Genomic DNA, 10749 nt, shown 5'->3' on the forward strand with positions numbered 1-10749 from the left:
GGAGTTTGTTGGCTCAATATAATTTTGCGGGTTCTCTAAAGAAGACTGAAGCAGTTTTTCTCTCTCTTTAAGAGCAGCAAGCACGGTTTCACTTCTGAATAAGTTCTCATATCTATCGTATTTCCGCAGATCTCTAGCAGGCATGACAGAAAGGTTGTTGTAATTGGATTGATGAAGTCTTCGGTATAATGCCGCTTTTTCGTCAGAACATGTCGTAACACCCTCGAAAATTTCCTTCTTGATTGCTTCGCGATCGAAGTCATCGGGCGTTCGATATGGTCGCTGCATTGACTTGCCTCTTCCGCCTTGTTGAGAGCCTGACATATTCGCAGAGAGATTGGATATAACACAAGTCTGAGTAATAAAAAATGATAAATGCCTATATAAAGTAGAATGTTTATTATAAGTTTATGTACTTTAATTAGTTTCTTTGTAAAAAATTATTATATTTTATGCATTCTGAAAAAATAAATCAATATAATCACACCGTTTTAGTAAAGTAGGTATTATACTTAGATTTCGACTGGTTTCGAATACGCTTCTGGTTGCTTATTTCTGGCAAGATAGAGGTTTATTGCGTTAAAGTGTTAAATTATGATAAACATAAAACCGCACAACTTTACCACACCAGTTTAAAAGTAATATTCACGAAATCTTAAAGTCGTAAAGTAGAATAGACAGAAATAAGCATTCAAAAGCTTACTAGAGCTAGATAAACAATTTGTTTTATTTATAAACTAATAAACAATTCCATTTTGCTATTTAATAACTCTAGATCAATAATTGAATTTTAGATTTTTTTCTATCACAAGAAATGCCTAAAAAAGAACTGGCTCTGGGTAGGAGCTTAATTAAAGCTCATAAACGGAAGAAAAATATCGTGGTTAAGGATGGTTATGTGAGTTTATAATTTTGATATTAATATTCCCATTAATATTTATTTGTCTTACTCACGAGTATTCTTTTTACTTTTTTTTCTTATAAGTGTTAAAGGAGTTCTTGTATTAAAAATATCCTGATAAGACAATAGATACTTTAAATTTCATTTCACATATTTAAATCTCAGAATTTATGGCATGTTTATTATTAATCCATGCCACTCTTTCATGGTGCTGTGCTCTTTGCATGAGTTCATTTATTTAATTTTTATTTCCTTCAAAGCTGTAGTTAAAAAAAAACATTTTGCTGTAAATGTGACCAAATACAATAGAAAATTAAAAAATTTCTTTTCATAAATTTGCATCTTTGTACTTATATTTTAAAATAATAATTTCTATTCCTTTCACGCTTTAAGTTTTTTATTTATATTAACAGTTGTGTTTTTTTTATCAACAGAGGCATACTAGTGACCTTCTTGATGGAAGAGACTTCAACCGCTTAGATTTAAAAAGCGTTACAGAGCAAACTTCCTTAGATGATTTTCTTTCAACCACTGCATTAGCTGAAAATGATTTTAATGCGGGTATAGTTATAATTTCTAGTTGTATTATAATTATTGTAGAATAAATATTTAAAACTCATATAAATGAGTTTGCAACGATAATTAATTTTACAAATTGTTATCAGATTTTTTTTCTTCTATTTATAAAGTGCTCTTTGTTATTAATAAGCTGAAGCTATCAAATTTTTATGCTCAAATATAAGTGATTTTATAATTAATATTTTCTATCAACATAAAATATTCCAAAGAATATGTTTTTTGTTGTATGTATACAATTACTAGATCTTGCCTAAATTGTGTGTGGAAATTTCAAATCTAAAATTAGTTTCGTTCCTAAAGCTAGAATTTTTTTTATTTTTAAATGACACTTTAAATCTATTTTTTGTTGAAATGTACAAGTTTTAAAACCCTAACAGGGGGTTGCGTAAATGTTGCAACAACTTTCTTATGGAGTTAGAGCATATTAACAGGATTAAAATTGTATAAGAACCCATACCCTGAAATATTGTCCAAAATGTTAGTGGCATTTCCTTATTATGGGTATTCTGAAGCACATAAAAAGTTCATAATAGTGAATTGTCCTTAGTGACTTATGATATTTCCTGTCATTGGTTCCCATGTAATTTTAATCCTGATAATGTTTCTTCTAACTGCCCTAGAAGTTTGTCACAACATTTACGCAACCCTCTGTTAACATTTTTAAACTTTTACATTTTGACAAAAAATATACTAAAACTGTCATTTAAAACAAAAAAGGAAAAAAAAGAACTATAGTAAGAAAAGAGAAATTGATTGCAGATTTAAACTCTACAATGTGGAAATATTCAAGATCAATTAAATAATATCATGCAACAGAAGAAAAAAAAATTGTATAAGATTAATAAATTATATAGATTAATAAAGATTAGTAAATTAATTGACTGATAAACTTATTTAATTAGAAGCCAAACAATTTTGATTCGGTTGGAGATTTATCTTCTTTAATTTTATTAAAAATATATATTTAAATAAATCTTTGTAATCTGACCGCTCATTACAAAGTTGCATTTTTATTACATGTAATCTCCTTCAGCTTTTCTCCTAAAAGAAAATTCTACAACTAAATAATAATTTATTTATTTTCAGAATTCTCAGATGTTAAGCTTATACAAAATCTTGCATCTAGTGCAGTGCTATCAGAAGAGGAAAAACATTTAATTTCATTGGCTCAAGAGGAAAATAAAGATGTATTGTGTATTCCTCGTCGGTATGACTTATTTTTTGTCCATATTGTATCTGCTGCAAATATTTTTTTTTTTATCCTGTCCTTAAAAATTTTTTAAACTTTATTTATTTTTTATTATATTACATCTTTTATTTCAGGCCGTCTTGGGATGAAAATACATCGAAGGCAGAATTAGATGCGCAGGAACGAGAAGCTTTTCTCACCTGGAGACGTAAACTTGCAATGTATGTATGTTGCAATGTAATTATTTTATGCCTTGGCTAAAGTCAGTGTTTTCCATAGAAAAATTTTACTCCTCTATAAATTTTGAAGGGTGAATTTCAAAACAGAATTTTTGTTTCTAAATTGTTGCCATTTTATGGCAAGTATTATATTTTAACAAAAGCAATTAATTATGCAAATTAAACACAGTTATGCAAATTAAACACACTTGAATGCTAAACCAAGAAAAAAGAATTTTCATATTTTCTATTGTTCTTCACTACTTAAAGGGCAGCAGGAAAAATAGTTTCTAAAAAACAAAATTTATTTATAAAATGTATGGAATGTGTTTGTTTTTACATACTTTTTTATTTCCACCGTACAACAGAATGTTCAGAATTCTTGTCTTTATTAACACATTCATGGATGGGGTAAGGGGCAGCTTCTATGGTCAGAGACCTGGAGCACCTGCGCTAGAAGACTGTATCTGTTTTATCTTGTTTGGGACTTACCAGGCAGGACCTGGTTCAAGCTCCCCTGCTGGTGCTAGACTTGCTTAGAGTGAACGAGCTCATGGACCTGATCTAGCTCTGCTGGTCATGGGGATGAGAACAACACACCTTCATTGGTGGCATAAAAAAAGTGTTCTTACAAAAAAAGCTTAAAAAATTATCTATACTCTCCAAAGCTGGGTTTTTAAGTTTTATTATATTAGGAGTTACAAATTATCTTTCAAACAGAACAACAGCTATTATAAGTGTCAAGCAATGGCAATTAATTTTTTAAATTCAGAAAGCATGAAAGGGATCAGAGTCTTTCTCTCTGCACACAACCCTTGGATTCATTTTTCATTGAAATTTTCTTTATTCAACACCGGGAGGAAGAAGAAAAAAAAACGAAAAATTATAACAAAAATTTTATAAGGAGTATTTTCTTTCCCAAGATTATTTTTGTGGAGTAAAACTGAAATTTGATGCATGAAACATGCATCTAGATGGGCATTGGAGAACTCTGTAAAACTGGAGAATTTATTTTACAATGAAAAATGCTTGAATCTAATATTTTTTTTTTTAAATCAAAAATTCTATATAATTTACAAAGTGAACTGGATGAATAAGCAATTTTAAATGGTGAAGTTAGATTTATTTATATCAAACTGTTAAAACCAAGATTGTTGTTGTTGTTCTTACTTTACGTCGCACTAGAACTGCACAATGGGCTATTGGCGACGGTCTGGGAAACATCCGGGAGGAAATTTAAATCAAAGTAATGATCATTTTAATCATTGTTATTTATTTATTTGCTATGCTAAGTTTGTCATTTTCAATTTATTGTGATCTTTTTTTAATTTACTTGGAGGTAACTAATTCTTTTATTGTAGATTATTAAAAAAAAAATTCATCTTTATTTTTCTTATAAATGTCAGTGAACAAAAAACAATTATATATTTCTTAAATTGTTTATCTTGTAGTCAATATATTAAATTTCATTTTTTAATAAAATTCTAAAAATTTTAATTCAGTTTGTTCTAAAATGTTTTATACTGACCCAAAATTTTAATGATTTATCCAAAATGTCTAGATTTTTTTAAGTATTTAACAATCATAGAAATGTATTATTTGTTAATTTTTCTTCTCAAGATAAAATTACATCTAGCCAATATTTATTTCTAAAGATATTTCTTAATTATATATGAATGCAGACAAATAATTGTCCATAGTGTCACCCTTTGCCATGTGGCTCCCTCTGCCTGTTATGAATTCAGTTAATAATAAAAAAAGTGTATGAGTACTGATCTGCCTTGCAAAAGATTTACAAACAGTCATCAGAAAAGCAAGGAGAGCTTTGTATGCAAACACTATCTTGGGAAAAAAGCAAAGTGTATCTAAAATTCTACAGCACTGAAACAGTATTGTTTTATATTGTAAGGAATTGGTGTAAATTGGAATTTTATTTTTAGGATTCAGGAGCAAGAACATTTAAACCTGACACCATTTGAAAAGAATTTAGAAGTGTGGCGTCAACTATGGCGAGTGATTGAAAGAAGGTAACTACTTTTCTGTTATGATTTTCTTTTTTTTAAATCACAATGAAATATTCATTTTAAAACAAATATGAAATTTCATTGTCAACTTATTTTATTGATTTTAAAGTGTTTGAAGGATGTTGAGATGTTTAAAGGGAAAATAAAGTTTGGAGGACAATTTCGTGTGTAACTCTTACCATATATTAATATCATTCAAAGCATCATAAAATTTTGTTAATTTATCATTAAGTGATTATTTTAAAATGAAAAAGATTATGCAGAATTTAAGAGCATTTTTTATGAGAAAATTCCTGAACTTTTACATATGTAACTAGGGGTTTAACAAAAAATTTGATCATGGAGAAATATCACACATTGAAGTTATCAATTTCAAATTTAATTTCAACTCTACTAAAATTAAGACACTAATAATTATAATTTTACTCCAATTGAAATTCGGGATAATAAGATAATATACTTGATGCATTGTTTCTTTCTGGGAACTTAGTATTAATCATTTGTAAAAGTAATAAATAATTGCGAATGTAACTGTCAAAATCAGTGCTGTGGTGGCAAACAGTACGGTGAATAAATGCCGAAATTTCATTTCATGTAAATATTTTTTTAAAGTAACATGCTGAAATGCTTTAACAACTTTTGCTTCTGACTGAGTTTTATTTAAAACTCTCTAAATGATAGCCACCTTAAAATAAGGTTGTCCCATTTCATTTAAATTCTTAATGCAATTTAATGCTAAAGGAAAAATTTAACAGTTCCTACAATGTGCTAACACACTGCATGTGTATTTCTTACTATTCTTTTTAAACTTTAAAAAATTTATTTTCAAAAATGCAAAAAATTTTATTATTAGCCAAAAGACTATAAAAAATCAGCACAAAAATTAGAGCTTACCGAAAAGCAAGTGGGGTACGTTGTTCTTCCATGTTGTCTCAACACTACACATTTGGCATAAGGAAAGCATATGTGAACATTAATTATCAATGCATGTGTATATAATTTGACGAACAATTTTTATTTTCATTTTTTATTTCAGCCATGTTATTGTTCAAATCATAGATGCTCGAAATCCATTACTTTTTCGTTGCCATGATTTAGAAACTTATGTTAAAGAAGTGGATGAAAATAAAATAAATGTTCTATTGCTGAATAAAGCTGACTTTCTAACTGAATCAGAAAGGTGAGTATCCCCATTTTCAAAATAGTAATTATTAATGTATTTGGCATGGGAATTCGTCCAACTATCAATCCTCTTTAATATTTAAATTTATTTACCTTAAATTTTTGGTGTGAGAAATCTTGCTATGTATATACATATATTATTTATAATTATGTCAATGAATTATTTATGTTCTATGAGTAAATTCTGTACAATAAAGAGCAAATATTTGAATTTAGCCCTTGCTAATTTATTTTTTAGGCAAACTAATTTTTTGACTGCTCGAATGCTGTATTAATAAATGTTTTATTACTGAGATTAAAGTTTATAATGATTGCTAAATTTAATATTCATCCATAGATTTCGCCTGCTATCTTTTAACTTTTTTTTCTCCTTATTCCCACAGTTAAAATTTCTTCTTTGTTGTCATTAGTTTTAGTCTATTAATTCTATGAAAGGAAACTTGCTGAGAACTCTAATGGGCATTCACTAAAACAATTTGATTTTAAGGCATATTTTGATAATGGAATAACACATTTGCAAAAATGGGTTGAAGTTTGAGGAGAGTATTCTGAGAGAGATGAAATAAATTCTGAATGATCAATTGACTCCTTTTGTTTTATACCCTGATTCAGAGTACCATTACTTTTTTAACATACATAGTATGTTTCTAATTAATATTACCATAAATATAAAAATTACATAATGTATAGAAATGATGTTATTATATATATAAATGTAATGAGTTGTATCTTTCTTATTTTAGACAATGTTGGAGTGATTACTTTGAAAAAAATGGCATACAAGTTGCATTTTTTTCAGCACTGCAGCAAATTGAAAGAGCAGAAGTATGTAATTTTTTTTAATCTGAAAATACCAATTGTTATAATTTAAAAACTAACTTTTAAAACTCAAGTTATTTTAAATATTCCTCATTGCTCCAATTTTTTTATTATTATTATTATTATTCTGTTTTGTTGAAGAAACATTTGCCCTTAAAAACTTTTAAAATGGTTTAAACTTTTATTTTGTCTAAAATTATTATAACACTTNAAAATCACACTTTAAAAAAAAAAAAAAAAGAGACCTCTTTAATGTGTTAAAAAATGCTTTATTAAGAAATATATATTTCTGCAGTCAAAATAGATAGAAGAAAGACTGCAGATTGATTTGATAATGACACATAATATTAAATAAATACGTTATCAGGAGTTTAAATACAGCTTTAAGCAGTTTTAGAATTTTGAATTCATGAGCAGCATTAATATCCACTTAACTGATTAAGTTAGCATCGGTAGGTGATATGTAACAAAGCGTGCATAAATAACTTTAAAGTATTTTATGCATCTTAAATATCTCCTTTATGACATTAGTATGTCTGTTAATGCAAGTTCTGTTGGCTCTGTTGCTGCATTGCCAAACCATGAGCATTCCCAAAAGTTGTTTTGCAGTACCCTAGAGGATTTTGTGAAAGGGTTATGATTATGGGGGTTTCAAGAGTTATAGTTTTTTTTTTTTTCAAACTTATGAAGATTTTTTAAACCTGCAATTATATTTATAACCAATGAACAATTCATCATTTATTTAATACTTTGGTTATTTTAGGAAATAATTTTAGCAAAATTCAGTAAAAAATTATTATTATTATAGTAGTAGTATTTTTTAACAAATATTTTTCTAATAGCATGAATAAATTTAGAGATAGATTAGCTATTAAAGAAAAATTGCTCTAGTATTTCTTCTCAAACTTTTGAATTCAAGGAAAATAACAAAATTCAACAATAAAGTAGTGTTACACTGATAACCACTCTCAAGGTCTATAAAAAAAACTCCCAAAAAAATCAGCGAAATTAGATGCTGCTCTAATCTAAACTGTCTAAAATAAAATTAATTTTAAAATATTTTTGATAAACGATGATAAAATTAAGATTAATATTTTCAAAATGAGTAATTTTTTCTATTTTTGTTAAGATGTTTGCAATAGCTAATGAACTTTATTTGTTAAGTTTGGGTTCCACTAAAAAAAAAAGACAATCGTTTAGGATTTGGTAGCTAGGAAATATTGGGAATTGCTATATATATATATGAGTTCAGGTAACGATGATGGCAGTGGATAGCAACCACACACTTTCCTCTCTAATGTGGACCACAAAGGTTCAATAATACTGAGGTGACAAGTCATTCTCCTGCTCGGAAACCAGCCCTTGACTATGCGAGCTGTGTGAACAAGAGAATTGCAATCTTGGAAAACACCATCATCATTGAACAATGATGATAGTGTCTTGAAATAGTGATAGTGGCCAAATTGTTTACATAATTCTTAACAGTAATCTGTCCTTTCAGAATTATCATGGGGAGATTAGGAAACCTCATTTTGGCTGCCACATTAATGGAGATCTCTGATGGCTATGGAACCATCACAGAACTCCTACCATGTTTCACATTTGGCTACAAGCAGTCTGTATCATGGAATTAGGATGGTTCATCAGACATAAACTTGGCCAAAAGTAGGAAACAATATAAAATAAGACTCTCCTGAAAATAGTATTGTTTTCTACTGTTCCATAGTCTAGGCTTTATGACTTTAAACATCATTGTTTCCTGTCATAGGCATTATCATCACTGATGAATAATTTTGGAATTGCAGTTTGGCTAGAAATACACTGCTTGTGGAGCTCTCTTCTGGTTGTTTTGACACTTAAAGGGTTTTTGAGCATGACGTTCATTCCAGCTGTAACTTTGGCAGCCGTGGTCTTATTTTTTGTCACAATCCTCTTCAATAAGCTTTCATCTTAACTGTGATTTAGAATATTATTTTTTCCATATTTCAAATATGCAGAATAAATTTCTGATACAGTACCTCTTGAAACATTAATTACCCGGCTATCTTGTTTATGGAAGCACCCACTATGCACACTCCAACAACTTTCTCACTATTAGCTCTGACATGATGGAATTTAGGACAATTTCAGGCATTCTAGTTGGTAGTGTCAGTACATGTAAATACTAGCTCCACCTACTTATTTCATTAAAATAAACATTTATTTTAAGCATTACATTTAACAAGGTGTCCCCATATTTTTATCTAACCCCTGTATTATATTGTCTCATTCATTTATCTTTTGTGTTCAAATTGTTAAAAAAATCTAAGTCTGGCATCATTTGTACCCTTCTTGAGTATTAGTTAAGAAGAAATGAATATCTACAAGATGTTATTAATTGTAATATTTCTTAGTATAAAATAAATGTATTCATCTTTGGTATGTCCATAATTAAAACATAATTATTCATGTTATTTTACAGGATCATGAAGCAGAAAATTCTGTGGATGATGAAAATTCAAATATTGAAATTGATCTGCATAAAGTCAAAAACAGCACGAAAGTGTTATCAAGAGAAGAACTAATCAACTTTCTAAAGGCTGTTACCAAAATTCATAATATTTCTGCTCAAAGACCTACAGTGGGCCTGGTATAGAATTTATCTGATTAAATACTAGTGCATTATTTACTTTTCTTTAATTTTAAATGAAAAATGTATATTACATAGGAATTTCTGCTATCTATATTAAAATGCTTTAAGAGTCCAGGTATCAAAATATTTATCAAGAGACTAGACTGGGCTGTGCATATTTTCAGGATGAATGATTTAAACCCACAAAAAATTACTTGCTTTGACAAAGCCAAAGGAAAAAGAAGAGAACGATCCAAAATGTGATGGATAGATGTAGTTGAAAAAGATTTTGAAATCCTAAAAGTTAAGAACCTGAAAATCATTGTCATCTATAGGGTTGTTTTGAAATCCCAAGGAAAATGTATTGCTTGACCTGGACTAACGAACTTCTGATAATTATAATGATGAATTTTGATTAACTTGAAATTTTTTGTAATAATTCTTTACCTTTTTATTGACTTAAAATTCTTTAATGATGAATCTTTATTCAGGGTGGCCACCCACCTTGAAAACCTGGAATTATCTTGGAATTTTTTTATACTGGAAAAAACCTGGAAATATCAGGGAAATTTGGATAAAAACCTGGAAAAATCAGGGAATTTTAAAGAAAAGCTGGAAATTTTTCTTTGATAATATTTTTAATTTCACTAATTTAAATTATTTGCTAATTTTCTTAATTTAAATTATTTCATCCATTATACCCACTTTTTTTTAACGGAAATGTATCGCCAAACAGTTGAAATATCATCAACTTAGCAATACTTTGCTTGCATCAGAATTTGCTCCATTACAGCTGTTAAACTAGAATGCCACATAAAATTCTCCTACTGTTGCTAAACGAATGCAGAAACCTTTGACCGCTATGGGACTGTGCAATTTAGGAAAGATTCTGGTGTAGGTGGAAAAAGATTTAGGATATTAGCTTCTATTTTTAAATACTGTCTTTGGGCTGAATCCATTTATGGCTCAAGTTTGTTCCGATGCTTTGGTGGTTATTTTTTTTTTCGATTTTGACAAAATGTTTTTGTATTTTTAACTTTATAAAATTCTCCAAAAATTACTTGGTTATAATTTAATAACAATAGATTTTATATTGCACTCTTTTTCTGAAATTTTTTCTACTCCCATTCAAGGAAATCTGTGAATTATTTTTTCTCAGCAAGCCAACCAATCACACATTTTTTTACCATCGCTGACAGCAATGTTTGTCGATAAATCGTTACAAT

General features: G+C 28.6%; 1 protein-coding gene across 1 annotated transcript in view; it reads left to right on the forward strand.

Annotated features, from left to right (window-relative positions):
• Nucleotides 1-682: 682 nt before the first annotated feature.
• Nucleotides 683-10749, forward strand: part of LOC107443096 (nucleostemin 3) — a 19634-nt gene continuing 9567 nt past the window's right edge. The window contains exons 1-8 of the mRNA XM_071187138.1: nt 683-898; nt 1336-1462; nt 2567-2687; nt 2804-2890; nt 4828-4914; nt 5948-6091; nt 6837-6918; nt 9374-9541. Coding sequence (XP_071043239.1) covers nt 815-898; nt 1336-1462; nt 2567-2687; nt 2804-2890; nt 4828-4914; nt 5948-6091; nt 6837-6918; nt 9374-9541 — 900 coding nt within the window. The 5' untranslated portion in view covers nt 683-814. The remainder of the gene's footprint in view (nt 899-1335; nt 1463-2566; nt 2688-2803; nt 2891-4827; nt 4915-5947; nt 6092-6836; nt 6919-9373; nt 9542-10749) is intronic.

The sequence above is a fragment of the Parasteatoda tepidariorum genome, chromosome 10, assembly GCF_043381705.1.
Source record: "Parasteatoda tepidariorum isolate YZ-2023 chromosome 10, CAS_Ptep_4.0, whole genome shotgun sequence".
Lineage (NCBI taxonomy): Eukaryota > Metazoa > Arthropoda > Arachnida > Araneae > Theridiidae > Parasteatoda > Parasteatoda tepidariorum.